A 16,319-nucleotide genomic window follows, 5' to 3' on the forward strand; every position below is an offset into this window, starting at 1 on the left:
AAATGATTGTTTAAAAGGTCAATAGGGTGTATTCTACACTTGGGATCTATTTTTTTCACCTTAAATATTTTATAAGGTCTAATAGGTTCTGGTATCTGTAGATAAGGGCTTAAGTACTCAAAGGGATAACAGAAACAAATCGTATCTGGGAACATCCATTTCAGTGGCGTATGATTAACCCATTAAATACCATAAGCACACACCTCCAAAGCACCTGCTATGGCTCTTCAATAATCAATCCATTTCAGTGGCTTATGTATGACCCATCAAGAAGCTGTATGCAACCAAAGCTTTTCAACCCAAATTCGCCTCACAATGAAGGAAGAGGTAGGGACCAGGATCTAGTGGCCCTTGAAACTGATAAAAACATTTGGTGACAAGGCTGGTTTTGACCCTTGCATCAGAAAGCATCATGAGTGTTTCAATCTTTCTGAACTGCTGTCTGCACAATAGCCTTCACTATCATTGGAAAATTTTGTCTTCTAAATGATTTTGGATACCAGAAAACTAGTGGATTCAGACATTTTAGTTAGTGTGTGCACAAAAATCAGAGGAAATGCTGTCTATATCCGAAGGTTTTGCTTAAGTCTACCCAAAGAAAACATAGATTACACTCGTTACAGGTACCCTGATAAAGAGAGAGGCATTATCTCAAACATTCAAACTTGATGCTCGAACATCAGGTCATAGATTCATCATCAAAGATTGTTATGATTTATGTTTAATCTAATAAAATTCCCTTTTTTTAACCAAGAATATGAACATCCAAATGTGTGTATTTTTCCTTTTATCTGACTATGCATGATTTGGCTGTCTTTAATATATAATTTGGGAATCTTTACATTGTCCTTTTTACTAATTCAGTTAATCTTTTCCAGGTGCTTGCAACATCATCTAGAGATTCTGTAATCAATAGCTGCACTGAGAAAGATCCGACTAATGCTTCAGAAGTTGACACAGGGTTAGATGTTGGAGAAGATGATGAAAATATGGTCGCCAGTGGTAAAACCATGCCAAATGAAGACTATTCTGTAGATGCATTTAGTGTAAATACAAAAAGGGAAAAGAACCTTAGATACAAGACAAGGGTATTTGCTGCTGAGTATGTCCTCTTGCTTTTGGCAAATATCTTGTGCTTTTATCAGTTGTTGCTGCTATAGTAATTTTAAATTACATAGCTGATATAGTTTTTGTGAATGATGAATTAGATTTGCAATAAGAAGGTAAGAATATTTTAGAATATTAGACCATCCATGTAAAGTTGTAAGGCTGCTTTTACCTCTCTTGGCCTCAGATTTCAAGAGGGATTAAAGGTTGTGATTCTACTCAGAAGGAAAGAATTGCTGATGTGTCACAAAATCACATGAGTGAATATGTATTCTTACTTCATACAAGCAATATCCGTGCACTTCTCCATGCCTCTTATTTGTTGTAGTTGAATTTCAGGTGCTTAAGTCATTTGCCAACAGCTGCTGGAAAGAATCCTGCACATTTTGATCTATCATTGGCTAGGAAACAGAAAAAGGGACCATCCTCTGGTGATTGGCTTGTTCTTCAATTACAGGAGCTAGTATCATTAGCTTATCAGGTACTGTTGTTAAAACTGTAGTTGTTGGGCTTTTGCATTTTACCTAGCTCCAACTCTAATAGCTTTATTAAAATCTGTCAAATTTTCAGATTAGTACCATCAAGTTTGAGTCCATGCAGCCCATTGGTGTAGGACTTCTATCTACAATCATGGACAAGGTAGGGCATGCACAAAGCTGATAACTTTCTGTCAAAAACTTAGAATAAGCAATGGCATTTGGAGAAAAAAGGGGAAATGATAGGCACTTGATCATCAACACCATAATTGAATTTTATTATGCCAAGGCTGTGAGAAATTTCTATATGATATAGAAGTGTATGCAAACTTTCCTCAAAAAAAAAAAAAAAAAGAAGTGTATGCAAACTTGCAAAGCATTTATGGTCACTGTTGTACAAGAGAGCTAAAAGTTCTTATTATTCTGCTGTGCTCTTCATAGTTAAGACTTGTTTATTATAATTATGTTTTTTTTTTTCCATAAAAATCTTTGGGTCATGTCAAAAAGGATTTATACACAAACTAGTCGTTCTAACTGCAGTAATTAGTTACTCTTCTCATCCTATAATAGTTATCATACATATGGAATGAAAATACAGTTAAGAGAATATCATTTATTGTCTCCGCCATTTAATTAGTTTTGGAAAAGAGGCAATTTTTATGATTTTGTGATATATTTAATGATTAAACTCAGTATTATTAGAAGCTTGACAAGTACTTTAGGATGACTATTGACAACTATTGTATGATGGAAGGAATATAAATATCTTAGTGTATGTCAATTGCAACAAGTTATCAAAGTGTGGAAGCCATTTTGGGACCAAAAAAACAAATCGAAACTAGCTGTTGCTTTACCCGCTTCTACTTTCATCCTAGTTTGTTAAACATCTTTTGCCATTATGTCACAATTAAACGACCTTTTTCTAACACACCCACTTTTCCCTCTCTTACTTTGGGCTTGTTCTGATTGACTGAGATGAACTTATTAGAGCTAAACTAAACTGAATTGAACTGAATATTTTATGAGAGAAGGAAATTAAGAACTGAACTGAATTTATTGGAGCTGAACTGAACTGAAAATAATCTGAAGAGAACAGGCCCTTTATCTACCTTTTTCTTACATCCACCCACTGATTTTCCACTTTCCTTGGTCTGTAAATCTATTGTTAGTGTGTTGGACAAAAAAATTGTGTGTACAAATTGAAGAAGGGGTTGGTAACTTGGCATGCTCAATACAACAGTTGTGGAAGAGGCTGGAAAACAATGTCATCTTGTTACTTTTTTTAAAAATAAAATGGTGACTAATAATTAGTGCATTCCTGAAGCTGATATCATCTTGTTTAAAGAATGTGCTTATATCATCTTGTTTACTGAATCCACGTTTTCTTTATCACTATCAGTTTGGAGAAGCACCTGATCCTGAACTCCCGGGAGGGCTTCTATTAGAACAATATCAGGTACATCACATGGAGTAATCCCTGCAATTGCACCATGCTATTGCTTCCCTTTTATTTTTACCAGGTTCCTCTGATTAAAAATGAGTGTTTTTTTGTTTATTAAATGCTGAAAACCACTAGTTAAATCATTGTCTTATAAGAAAATCACCTTTAAATTCTATCTTTTATCATCAGTTCTCTTCTTCTCATGCCCTTAAGGAAGATAATTATTATGTAGTGCATTCATAAGGGCAAAATGGTCAATTCAGGTGGTAACAAGCAAGGATATAACAAAGGGTGATATGGAAAATAATAAAGAAATCTAACTGAATTTAAAAAGTGGTTTTTGGACAACAGCTTAATCGACATGATAAATTAACGCTGTGACTGTGAACTTACTTTGTCAGGCTCAACTTGTATCTGCCCTTCGCTCTGCTTTGAACATGTCTTCAAGCCCTATTCTTCTAGAGGCAGGCTTGCAACTGGCAACTAAGGTTCAGACTAAAACCTTTGCCTTACACTGTCTTTACTTCTATCATTTTCTTTAATTTTAAGGATATTTAATTTTTTTTTTTTTTCCAGATATTGACTAGTGGTATAATCCGTGGAGATCAAGCTGCCGTTAAGAGAATATTTTCATTGATCTCTAGACCACTGAATGATTTTGAAGACCTTTATTATCCTTCTTTTGCAGAATGGGTGTCCTGCAAGGTTTGATTTAGTTGCATTACATTAGTTAAAGATTATCTATAAAATTTCATTGTCTTCTTATTTCTGGATTATGTTGTCTAGTTTGATCTAGTTTAGTTTATGACAAATGTTTAATTATGTGGTTATAGATCAAAATAAGATTGCTTGCTGCACATGCTTCTCTAAAATGTTATACATACACATTATTGAGGGGAAACCATGCTGACGTTCCAGATGAGTATATGGCGCTTCTTCCTCTATTTTCCAAAAGCTCCTCTATATTAGGAAAACGCTGGATTGGGGTTCTGAAGGATTACTGTTATCTTCGCTTTAACCTTCACTTAAAGAAAAGTGTAAGTCAGAATTTTGTGATCATAGCTCTACTGCTTCATTCTTGAAGTCCTATTGTTAAACATTACTTCCCTAAATTTCAGTTCTGACCATTATCTAATGTTGCAGTGGAAACCATTTCTTGAGGGAATCAAGTCACCCCTGGTTGCTTCAAATTTGAAACCATGTCTAGACGAATCTTGGCCCGTTATTTTGCAAGCAGTTTCTTTAGATGCTGTTCCTGTAGATATCAGTGTGAACAAGTCATTGGACCAAACTGAGGATAAAATGATGAAGAACCTTGTGTCTGGATACAGTATGGTTGAACTGAATTCTGAAGAATTCAAGTTCTTATGGGGATTATCGTTGCTGCTTCTTTTTCAGGGGCAAAATGCTACTGTTGATAAGCAAATATTGCCATTAGCTTTAGATAAATCTGTTTCCGTTGAGTCACAGTTTGAAGAAACAAAGCCCCTAACTCTGAAGTTATGTGAGATTTTGCTTCCAGTTTTTCGATCTTTATGTGCTGAAAATTTCTTCAGCATGGGGTTCCTTACAACGGAAATTTGTAGAGAATTACTGCAGGTATGTTGATTCGCTTTCCATCTCTCTTCTCTATTCCCTTTGTATTCTTTGAAATTCCTTTTGGTGCAGAAGGCTTTTTACAGATAGACAGGGTGCCCTTGTGGTTTTCATACATTCTCAATCTGAGTTTGATTTTGGGCTATTTAATGAGGATGTGACAAACTGGCTATCAATTGTTGAATAATAGAGGTATAATGTGGGATATGTCATAATACTGGGTTAAGTAGGATGTAAAATATGACCTGCATCCACCGCTAGCCGTTCTTTTGATATATAAACAATTTGTCCCACTGTGTATTCTAAGTCCTTCTGAAGGTATCTTGGCAACTTCCAGTTGTTAGTTTATCAGCTTCCAGTTATATGGATTGGATTATCTGAGCTGATCAACGGACATTGACATGGGCAATGTAAGAAAGTTTCACTCATTTGATAAATGATAAGGATTGGATTATGTAACACTTTGTAGGGAAAGCACTGTATTGGCCAATTGGGACTGAGGAGTATGTGGTCAACATGCCAAAGTATAATTTTGTGCATTCTTGGCGGTTTGCTTCTTGCATTGTTATTTTGTTTTCTTAGAAATCTTAACAATTTTCTGGGAGAATTATGCATATGTCAATAAGGATGGTTTACTTTGTTTCTAAATCTTCTTTTTTTTCCAAATTTACTTCGGTGTTGGCACCCTTCTTTGTATGGCTGGAAGGACATTTACCTCTCTTATTTTGAGAGAAAGAGAGACATTTTTTTACTAGTGCCTCAAATAATTTGTCCGAGGCTTGCCTAGGTATTAGCTTCCATAAAATGCACATTTGAGGAATTTCAGGTCTAGCATTTGAGAGGAATCCTTAGATCTATGAAATGAAAGTGCAATCCATCATTTATAAAACTTTGACTTTTGTTCAACAAGGAGAGGCAATTTGGTTGTGGGCTTATGGCTAGGGTTCCCGGAGTCGACTCCTGTGTGGCTGCTTAATTTTTTTCCTTTTCTTTCTCTATACTGTTTAGAGGTGTTAATTCGGATAACCGAATGGAGTTTGGGTCGGGTTTATTCGGGTCGGGTCTGTTCAGATCAAATATGTTCGGGTCAAAATTATTGTTTTTACTCGGATCGGGTCGGGTCGGGTCGGGTCAAATTCGGGTCATGGTCTATCGATTCCGGATCGGATATGGGTCGGGTCAACTCCAGATCGGTTCACTTTCAGTTCGGATAAATTCGGATCGGGTTTAACCGGGTTGATTTCGGGTCGGATGAATTTGGGCCGGGTTGATTTCAGTTGGGATGATTTTGATTCGGTCAAGTTTGGTTTGATTATCCGTTGATTCATTAATTGGTCAATTTCGATTAAATTCCTTTCTGTGTTTGGCTGGATTTTGGTCGAGTTGACCAAATTCATATCCAAATAAGGTTATTTTTAAACTAGAGTTATTATTGAGTTTTTACCTTATTATTGGGTTAATATCAAGTCGTATATATATTTTTATCGTTTGATTATTAATTACGAAGTACGAAGTTTTAGTTTTCTCATTTGATCAAGTTATGTGTAATTTGTATATTTGAGGCAAATTGAGATTGAATAATTATCGATGACCTATCATACCTATATAAGTGAAACGATAAATAATGAGCAAGTGATATATTGACAAATGATAGTTACATATGGTGATATATACAAATAAGAATGTCATCCTTTTAAGGTTATTACAAATCTTCAATTGTACAATCTTCAATGTCATCTTTTAGATGAGACGAATATAAAGCTTAGAAAGTAATTTTATATAATTGGTACGTACATGAAGTAAACTTGTTACTTCGGATTATTTCTTTATAGTAAAATAAGTTAACTTATTAATAATTAGTAAATATATTAGTATAAGAATTGGAATAAAAAGGTCAATAATTAATTATGGTCGGGTTATATTCGGATTGGGTAAAAAACAAAATTGAGTTAAAATCAGATCGGGTTGATATCAGTTCGGGTCAAAATAGATCAGATTAGATCGGTTATTTTTCGGGTCAATTTCGGATCGGGTTGAGCTCGGATCGGGTCAAATCGGTTCGATTTGAGTTCAGGTCGGGTCAAATCGGATTCGGGTTGTGTTTTTAGTTCGAATCAAATTGGTGTCGGGTCAAGTTCAGATCGGATCAAGTTCGGATTTGGGTCAAGTTCAGTCTTGTTACAGATCGGGTTTGGGTCCTGATTTTCTCGGATCAAATCGGATCGGTTACAGTTCGAAACGGATAATTTTTTCGGGTCGGTTCGGTTTTGACACCTTTAATGCTGTTTATTTGTGTCTTCTTTCATTTTTGTGCTGAAATTTGAGGCTGAGTGATATACAGTGTGCTCTTGTGTAAAAACATTGCCAAATGAAACTTCAAGGATAATGTTTCTCTGTTTTTGACTTGCAACATTAAAGTGAATGGACAAAATAATTAAAATAAGCAAATAACTTAAAGCCTTGATAAGTCAAACCTTTCCTCTTACTCATGGTTGAACTTTTTCTGTACAATTTATCAGTATACCTTCTTTATTTTCTTCCTTAAACCACGTGACAAAGAGGCACGTTGTAAGTTTAACTGAAAGAATACAATATTATAATGTCAAGTCCGTACATATGTGCTTGTGCTAAAAACATTAAGCTTTTGACAAATTGGGCACAAGATGTACTAATGCATGAACTCTACCTAAGACCTGGTAACATAGAACACAAGCAATTTCCTGTATTGGTATACAGCATCCGAACTCTGTTCTAACTTCTGCTCAATTCAGGCCCTCACTTATGCTGGTGTTGAGGAAGATTCATGGGATACACTTGCTGTATCTGCTTTATTTGAGGTAGTCAAAGCTCTATTCATGTTTTGTTTGTATTAATCTCATTATTTCTTTTTATTTGTTCCTTAACTCTTTTTACTCTGTTTTATCTAGTAACTAATTGGTCATATAGTTGACCTACAACTTCATGACAAATGCTACTTCCTTCTAAGTAGAATATTGTGAAGTTTGGTTGACAAAACTCCTTTCCCCACAAACACACCATGACCACCCTTTCAAATCCTATTAACTTCTGATAACTTGTCAGGTTTCAATGCCTATGCAATTTATCAGAAATGGAGAGAGTAAAGTAATTGATCAATGATCATCATGTGACATATATTTCAAAACTGTAAAGGTCCTTGATAGAATGCTATGTCGAGTAACAATGTGGAAAGATATAATAAAAACCGAAAAGATATGCTTTGAATATAAAAAGAATTTAATCTTGTCTAGACTCTAGATATCATATGGGTGCAGTTGAGAGGATATTGAAAGGCATTGGAAGCCATCCAACCAATATAAATCTAGCTTTCATTTTCTAAGAACACATGCCTTTAGATGAAGTTATTCTAGATGATTGTTCTGAATGATTTCACAATTCAACCAGGACCATCTTGTGTCCATTTTCTCCTTCGTTTGGTGGGCTGGGGACTGTTATATATTTTGTATGGTATGGTTTTACATTTGTTAATCTTCCCATCAATCATTTTAGGCAGGGAACTTAACAAGACTGTGGGGATTTAGTTACTTTTATGTTATTTGGTGCCATTGTTTCTTTTTGCCGTCTAATACCTGTTTATTTGAATAGATTGTTCATAACAGTCCAGATGATTTTCTCAAGATTGACAGCTTTGTCAGTCTAGCAATGGAGTTATGTTTGGCTTATCTTTACAAATTCTTTGCAGGGTAATGAAATTTAACATATTTTCGAACTTTTCTATGATTCAATCAAACCCCATAACTAACCTCTTATTTTCCTTTTCAGTACCGGTGATATCTTACATGACAAATCCAGTAGGGAGGGTCTGATATCTGAGCTGTTTACCATTGCGAAGATTCTGTTGAATCGTTTTGTAAATGCAGTATGTTATTTCTGTCTTCCTGAACTAATTAAATTTTGCTTATGCTATTGCTATTGATATTTCAGCTGTTATATAATAATTTCTTTGTGCACAGAACCATTTAAATTTGATCCTGGCATTCATGATAGCTGGTTACAAGTGTGCTCGAAGCGCTGCAACGGAAGCAAGCTTCTCAAAGACAGTTGAGTTTGTTGTAAAAATTTGTGTGTTGTTGAACAGCTTTGTTGAAGGTAATGATTTTCCATTTGAATTTTAGTTAACCTTGATACTTCAGTTATATTTATATTATACAATAATTCTTGGACTCTCCGATCAACTACGTTGTACCACTTTTGAGACTGGTATGGATACGTAAATGGGTCTGACTCAGAACAAACAAAAGGATTGTGGTTCATCCCACAAAAGGAATCCAAATTCTAGGAAAGGCATAAAAATAAAATGTGATTTTACTTCAGTAAGATTTCATTTGAGTCATAGCTCAATTTCAAGCTGATTCAGTGATGATTTCCTTTACTGTCAAGTTAGATAATTCTTTCTGTGTAAAGATGGGTTTTCTATGCTTCCTTGATCTCTCATTCAATGACCCAGAACCATAATTTAACTGGAAATGAAAGTCAATAAATTATATCTGATAGGACTGCATTCAAAAACCTTAGGAAATTGGCGTCAATTGAAACGAAACCTTAGGGCTTTAAGTCACTGAAGAAAGATGACAGCTTCATTGTGGCCAATCATACTTGCTGCTATAGTGTTGCATTTGTATTTAATTCATATTATGAAGGGAGAAGGTTTTTTGTTTGCCAAGGGTAAGCTATGAAGAGAAAAGGTTTACTGCTTGTTAAGGGAGTGTTGACTGGTCAAAGAGGTAACTTAATAAATTTTACTGTATTCTATTTTTCCCTATTATGTCCCTTCATATCATTACCCTTTTTTTGGGGACCTTTCATATCTTTACTTCCTTTCCTTTCCTTTTCTTAAATAAGCAAACAAGTGATGTAAAAACAAACGTGAAAGATACCATAGAAAAAAGAAATAAACTTGCTTGTGTTTCCATTGCCATATAGTACAAATTTAGGCACCTATTAACAGTTATAGTTATAAATTATAATCCTGTTAAAGCTTGGATCCATACCCGGGTTTGACACCTGCATCCTTGACTGAGTAACATTTGTCTACTAATATTATATGAGTGGATAAATTCTAATTTAGCAATAATCATAGTTTTGTTACGTTTATGATTAAGAAATTTGTTATGATATGTACTTTTGTATTTACATATAGACATTTGATTCTTGAGCTTGTGGTCTCATAGCCTTTTCTTATTAAGGCCTGCTAATTATGCATCACTATATAGTTTATTAAATAATTAAAAATATGTGTATACATTCTTAATGCAGAGAAATATGTTCTAAAGCTTGATGATGTCCATCATTTACAAAGTATCATTGGTGCTTGTCAAAACTTTACCAGTGATTTTGCTAAAGATTGCATTGAGGCGATACATCTGTTGGAAAATAGAAGGTCCAATGTACGCAGGCTTCTGTACGCAAAGCTTGCTTTTTGCCTGGAGCAAATGTTATCCTTTGCTGACCTGGTATATAAGATGGAACTTTGTCCAGAGAAAAAGAGTGCTAAGAATGTAGCTACTTTCCTTGGTTGCACTAGATCTATCCAGCTTGTTATTATGGATGCTAATTTACAGGTAAGGGAATGTTTTGTATTTATGCATAGCAAACAAGTTTGCAGCCAGTATTAACTGCATGTATACAATTCATGGTGGGGACTTTTCTCTCAGGTACAAGCGATTGGATTGCAAGTGCTCAAAAACATGGTTCAGAAAAGTATTAATTCGAAAGTCAGCTCCTTCCCATTGCTGCTAACTGGAGAACTGTTCAGCGATATCTTCATGGTCATCCTGGAAATTATAAGGGTATTGTGGTTGACCTATTTTACTTTTTATTTGGAATTTGGCATGTCATTAGTCTGATGTATTAGTATTGCTTTTGTGGCTAGAAACCTGTAACCAGAGAGTCAGCTGCTCTTGCTGGGGAGTGTTTGAGAACCTTGGTACTTATGCAAACCCTTCCAAAGGAAGTAGAGTGTCAAAAAGGTCTTATGAGTTTAATTCTGGAAGCAGTTGTCATGATACTGTCTAGCACTGAAAATAGCCCTTCTGAGGTATTACCATGGAAGCTTTTGATTAGATTCTTTAGAATTGCATGTTTAATGTCAATATTGATAATTAGAACTCACAGTTCTAATCTTTTATTAATTGCATTTATTGTAGGAAACAGTTGACTTAAGAAACACTGCCATCAGACTTGTCTCTCATGTTGCTCAAGTTCCCTCTGCCGCAGAATACCTGAAAGAGGTTCTGCTTGGAATGCCTGTGACACTAAGGCAACAGATCCAGGTAGGAATTACTCCTGAAGCTAGCTTACACATCTTGCACCTTTTTTATCTTTTGGTTTAAAATATATACTTAGCTCAAGATTGATTTTCTGCTCTTAAAGCTATCAGTTCTCCAAAGTCTAATATGTTACTATTGAAATTTAAGTGGAATGAGGAGTTACGTGGATGTCTTTTAGTGAGGTGAGGAGAACCAGATGTGGATACAGCTTCCTATGTACCAAAGTGTAATGGTTGGTGGGAATTTATTTGGTGTGTGGGCTGTGGTATATCCCTCCCTGGCTTAAGTGCATTCTATCCAGCCAATGCCGGGTATTAGAATAAAGAGAGCCCTCTTCCCTGGCAGATTGACTTGCTGATTAACACTGTGATAAGACCCTCAGTATGTACAAGCCATGAAGTTGGTTACGTGAATATGCAGCTTTCATCTTTACTGTGATGGGTGTTCAAAAGTGTAATAAGTTTCGATTCGTTAAGTTATACACTATGAAGTATATACATAAATCATGTCCTTGTGAATACATTCTCAGAGTCAGCAATGTGATCCCCTCTTGTTATTGAAGAATGTATCATTATATATATATATATATATATATATATATATATATATATATATATATATATATATATATATATATATATATATATATATATATATTTTGGTCATGCTCAATTGGTTTTTGGCATTTCATTTTCAATGTGCTTCTGTCGCAGAATATTATCCGTGCATCTGTTACACAAGAACACCAGACGACGCAGGTCAAACCTAATGCGGGAACATTGGAAATCAAATTGCCACATCAATCATACGAAAGTAAAGAGGGAAATTCTCCTGCAAGTTCCCCACATCAAACTGACGATGATTTTGAAGATGACGATGACTGGGATGCTTTTCAGTCATTTGCTGCAGCAACCAATGCAACTACTGTGGATTCTGAATCAAATGTTGAGAGCCCCTCCATGCTTAAAGATGATGCTTTTCAGGAGTTTTCAGGCTCAGCACCTTCTACTAATTTACAAGAGACTGTTTCTGAACCTCTCCAAAATGATAAAGAAGAGGTGCTTCAAGGATCACCTCAGAAAATTGATGTGCTTGAGTCTGAAAGTAATGACTTATCTTCTAAATCATTTGAAAGTGGTGAATCCCATGACTTAACTTATATTTCTGGAGGTGAGTCCATTCCGAATAACAATCTTGCCTCATCAGATTCTCAGCAACCTAGCAACAGTTCAATAGAAGTAAATGAAATCAATGTTGTGATGGAGGATTTGATGAACAAGGAAAGTCCAAGTGATTTGATGAGCTATCAGGTGCCTGCAGATCCATTACTAGCTGACAACTTCCTCAATTCAGGTCTTCAGCTGCCAGAAAAGGCTGATTGTGAGGCTTCCAATTTAGAAGTAGACCAAATGGATGCTGATCAGTCCCTGGAATCTGCTGGTAAATCTATACTTGAGGGTTCTGCTGACAATGAGAGTATTGTGACTCCTGATAATGTCGACAGCTGCTCAGAATTATCTGCTAACCAAGATAGTGTGATGACAAGTAAAGCATCAGATGAAAATTTCCTCAATTCAGCTCTTCAGACCCCAGAAAATTTAGCAGATCTTGAGGCTTCCCATTTAGAAGTAGACAAATTACGTAGTGATCAATCCCCAGATTCTGCCAATGATTCTGTACTCAAGGCCTCTGCTGACAATGAAAGTATTGTGGCTCCTGGAAATATCAACAGCTGCTCGGAGTTTTCTGGAGCTGAAGAGAGTGATATGGCAAGTGAAGCGGAATCCCGACACCTATGAGACAGAGCAGAATGTGCTTTTTTTTCTTTTGTAGAAAAAATATTTTAATTATAGAGTATTTTTCCAAAAAGATTCAGCGTGGGATTTTGTTCCATGATAAACAGATCTGCTGATCCACCCACACGGCTACACTCTAGAAGAATACTGGAGAGATTGTATATGATTTCCACCCTTCTGCAATCTGAGAAAAAGGTATCAGAAATTAATCTAAGAGATGACAGTAATATCACTAATTTAATTCCTCAAATAAGATTAAGCACAAAGTAACGATACATAATTCACGCTGTTTATATGATTGATGGTCCGTTGAGTATCCTTTCTACTACACCTCTGAAATAATCGCAAAATATCTGTACATCAGTTACAAGTTGATTGAGAAAACCAGTGTTTGCCCATCATTTTATGCAGATACAGATATAAGTATATAACCTAACAATCAGCAAACGAGAAAGAGCATACACAGTAGTGCAGGACCATTACTTTTGATCTCTGAACGTACCACCACAATCTCATTCTCACCAGTGCTCATAGTTTCTAAAGCAAACCACAGGGACTACTGCTTGCCTTTGAGATGAACCCTTGACGTGATCCTAATTGCTTAGTGACTACTCAACCTTCTGTTCGTAATTTACTGTCATTTGTAGTCGACACTAGTAGCTGATTTGTGCCTAAGGACAAGGCATACAAAATACTTTTGTCATTTGAGGGTGTGTCGTCTTCGCCTTAAGACATGATGATTAAGGATGAATGAGATGGTTCCGGACACCATACACGACTCCCAAGGCCCTTTGGGAACCCATGGAAGTATCTAGATACATAATCTCGCCATGTGAAAAAATGATGTACGGAAGCCAAATTTGAAAGCTATAATACACGAAATCGGAGCAATTTAGGAGGTGTCGGGACCCAGTGTCAAAAATTCACGGAATTCTACGGGATGCATCCTAGGGTTATATAATGTTGTTTTGACCCATATACGACCACTAGTCAGCTACATAAAGGCCCCATGAAAGCTTATAGCCAATATAAGAGACGTGTACGAAAATAGGTAAATTGAATGCTTAAAGGCAAATTGGATGGTTCCACCCACCCAATTGCACTCCCAGAGGGTATTAAGGTCTATAGGAAGCTTATCGACAATTTTTGTTTCCGGAACAAAAAAAGTCGAAAATTTGCAAAATTAAAGGCTATAATTCATGTTTTTTGGGCAATTTCGGAGGTTTCGGGACCCGATATCGGAAAGTCTCTATATAATAGGGGATGCATCTCAGGGTCGTATAATGTCGTTTGGAACCATATATGATCATTATATGTTGTCATAAATGCCCGTGGTAGCATTGAATTTATGAAAGCGATGTAAGTTGTAAACGAGTTATATATTGGTAAGGAGGACCTTGACCAGACCTCAACCCTCACGGTTTTTTTGGTCTACTATTTGCATGTCAGATACTTGGGAATAAAGGGGAGGATAAGGGAATCCCTACCCCAAGTACCCTCACTTGGTAGGATTCGAACCCGAGTGGTGTGAGGTAAGAGTCTTACCAAGTGAGCCAACACTTTGTTGGTGTATACCACTTTATATTAGCTGACGATAGCAATGAACCATCATTTAAAACAAGAGTCGGTAATCATATGAATAACATCAACCAACAACAAGAAATATCACTCATTCTCAAAAAATTAATTTTCCTATAAGGATTATAACTATCACATTTGCTATTGAAATTGTCAATTATAATTAATTTGAGACATTCCATGCATTAGCACAAGTAAAATCTGTATCTATATCTATATCTATACTTTCTGATTGACTGAACTAAACTGAATTTTTTATGAGAGAAGGAAATTAAGAACTGAAATGAAATGAACTTATTAGAGCTGAATTGAACTGAACTGAACTGAATTGAACTGAACTGAACTGAACTGAAAATAATTTGAAGAGAACACACCCTTAATCTATATCTATATTCTATACTTAGGGCCTGTTCTGATTGACTGAACTGAGCTGAACTAAACTTATTGGAGCTGAACTAAACTGAATATTTTATGAGAGAAGGAAATTAAGAACTGAAATGAACTGAACTGAACCTATTGGAACTGGACTGAACTGAAAATAATCTGAAGAAAACAGACCCTTAGTATTTAAAAATACAAATCATCATGTTCATCATGTTTCATGTAAACTTCATTTTTCACCAATGCCACATGTCACTTCATTTAATCTTTTCCTTTCTAAATTCCCTTACAGGTATGTATGTTGTTTGGTTCACTCCAACTTAATATCTTCTACAATTATTATATTTAATTCTCACCTCTTCTTCTCCTTTAAAAACTATTCATATCTTTTACTACCTCCGTTAACATTTACTTGCAACTTTTGTTATTTTAGAATGCTTCCAATTAGTTGTAACTTTCCATTTTCTTTCCTTTTTTGATAAAGTTTTTAAAATAAGATTACAAAAATACCCTTACTAATAATGTTAAAAACACACTTAGACAACTTAATTACAACTCATTAAATTAATAATTTCACTTATTTAACATAACTATTCTCACTCAATTCCAATTAACCCATACTAATTCAACAAAAAATCCAACCCAACAAATCATTCCATCATCAGATTCATCTTCCAATAACTCATTCGAACACCAACTTTAATATCGACGTCGCTGCCGCCATTTCTAACCACCACCTACAACATAGCCGCCTCTAACCGCCACATCCGCCTGTTGTTACGGTGTTCTTACTTTTCTCTCTAAGAGAAATGTTTAGATCTAATGGTTTGAGGGCTAGGTGGTTTGATTTTCGATGGATTCGGGTTGAGTGGGGATTTCTGGTTTCGAGAAGAGTTGGGTATAGGGGAGGTTTCAAAATGGGCTAGGGATTTTGTGGTTCTAGGATGGGTGGTTTGATTTTCGATGGTTTCGGTTGAGTGGGGGTTTGATTTCCGATGGTTTCGAGTTCAGTGGGTGGTTTCGGGTTGACTGGGGGTTTTTGGTTTCGGGTTGAGTGGGTGGTTTTTGTGGCCTGGGTTTCTCGGCGTGTTGGTGGGTCTAGTTTACGGGGTGCGGTGGTGGTGAGGTTGGAATTAGGGGGTGTCGGCAAGTTGTGGAGGTCTCGACGATGGTGAGCTTCGATCTGGGGTTCGGCGATGGTGGGTTTGGGTTTGTGAGGGTGTCGTGTTGATCTGGGTGTAGGGGATGTCAGCGAAGGGTGGTGGTGGTGGTGGTGGCGGCGGCAGGTCTGGGTTTAGGAGGGAGTCGGTGGTGGTGGATTGGTTGGTGGCTTGGGTGGTTATTTAATCATTTTTAATTTTTTCTCTCTCATACTTAATCACATACCCTTATATCCCTTAAGAACAATTATGAAATTTTGACTTAGAAACCGTGCTAGAGCTCAAAGTTGCAAGTAAATGTTAACAGAGGTAGTATATAATTTAAGACTTAATTTTGCAATACTTCACCACAATCTTCCAAATCCCCAATACTCAAATTTTATGCAATTCGAATTTTTTTTCTTTTGTATTCTTTTTTTTTTTAAAAAAAAAACACCAATAACTACCCATCCCACCTATTATTTTTACACCAATAA

The 16,319-nt window shown here is 35.9% G+C and overlaps 1 protein-coding gene across 3 annotated transcripts in view; it reads left to right on the forward strand.

Annotated features, from left to right (window-relative positions):
• LOC145591266 (protein SWEETIE-like) overlaps positions 1-13,015 on the forward strand; it is a 32,669-nt gene extending 19,654 nt beyond the window's left edge. The window contains exons 32-48 of one of the 3 annotated variants that reach the window (XM_081647673.1): positions 879-1,102; positions 1,447-1,588; positions 1,678-1,746; positions 2,983-3,039; positions 3,426-3,512; positions 3,601-3,729; positions 3,858-4,061; positions 4,168-4,623; positions 7,392-7,457; positions 8,245-8,342; positions 8,422-8,518; positions 8,613-8,748; positions 9,916-10,220; positions 10,314-10,448; positions 10,532-10,696; positions 10,806-10,931; positions 11,642-13,015. In XM_081647673.1, the coding sequence (XP_081503799.1) occupies positions 879-1,102; positions 1,447-1,588; positions 1,678-1,746; positions 2,983-3,039; positions 3,426-3,512; positions 3,601-3,729; positions 3,858-4,061; positions 4,168-4,623; positions 7,392-7,457; positions 8,245-8,342; positions 8,422-8,518; positions 8,613-8,748; positions 9,916-10,220; positions 10,314-10,448; positions 10,532-10,696; positions 10,806-10,931; positions 11,642-12,727 (3,582 nt within the window). In that variant the 3' untranslated portion in view covers positions 12,728-13,015. The remainder of the gene's footprint in view (positions 1-878; positions 1,103-1,446; positions 1,589-1,677; positions 1,747-2,982; positions 3,040-3,425; positions 3,513-3,600; positions 3,730-3,857; positions 4,062-4,167; positions 4,624-7,391; positions 7,458-8,244; positions 8,343-8,421; positions 8,519-8,612; positions 8,749-9,915; positions 10,221-10,313; positions 10,449-10,531; positions 10,697-10,805; positions 10,932-11,641) is intronic. The other 2 variants (XM_081647674.1, XM_081647675.1) reach the window with 2 other exon arrangements.
• Positions 13,016-16,319: the final 3,304 nt, after the last annotated feature.

This window comes from Chenopodium album, chromosome 18 (genome assembly GCF_948465745.1).
Source record: "Chenopodium album chromosome 18, dcCheAlbu1.1, whole genome shotgun sequence".
NCBI lineage: Eukaryota > Viridiplantae > Streptophyta > Magnoliopsida > Caryophyllales > Amaranthaceae > Chenopodium > Chenopodium album.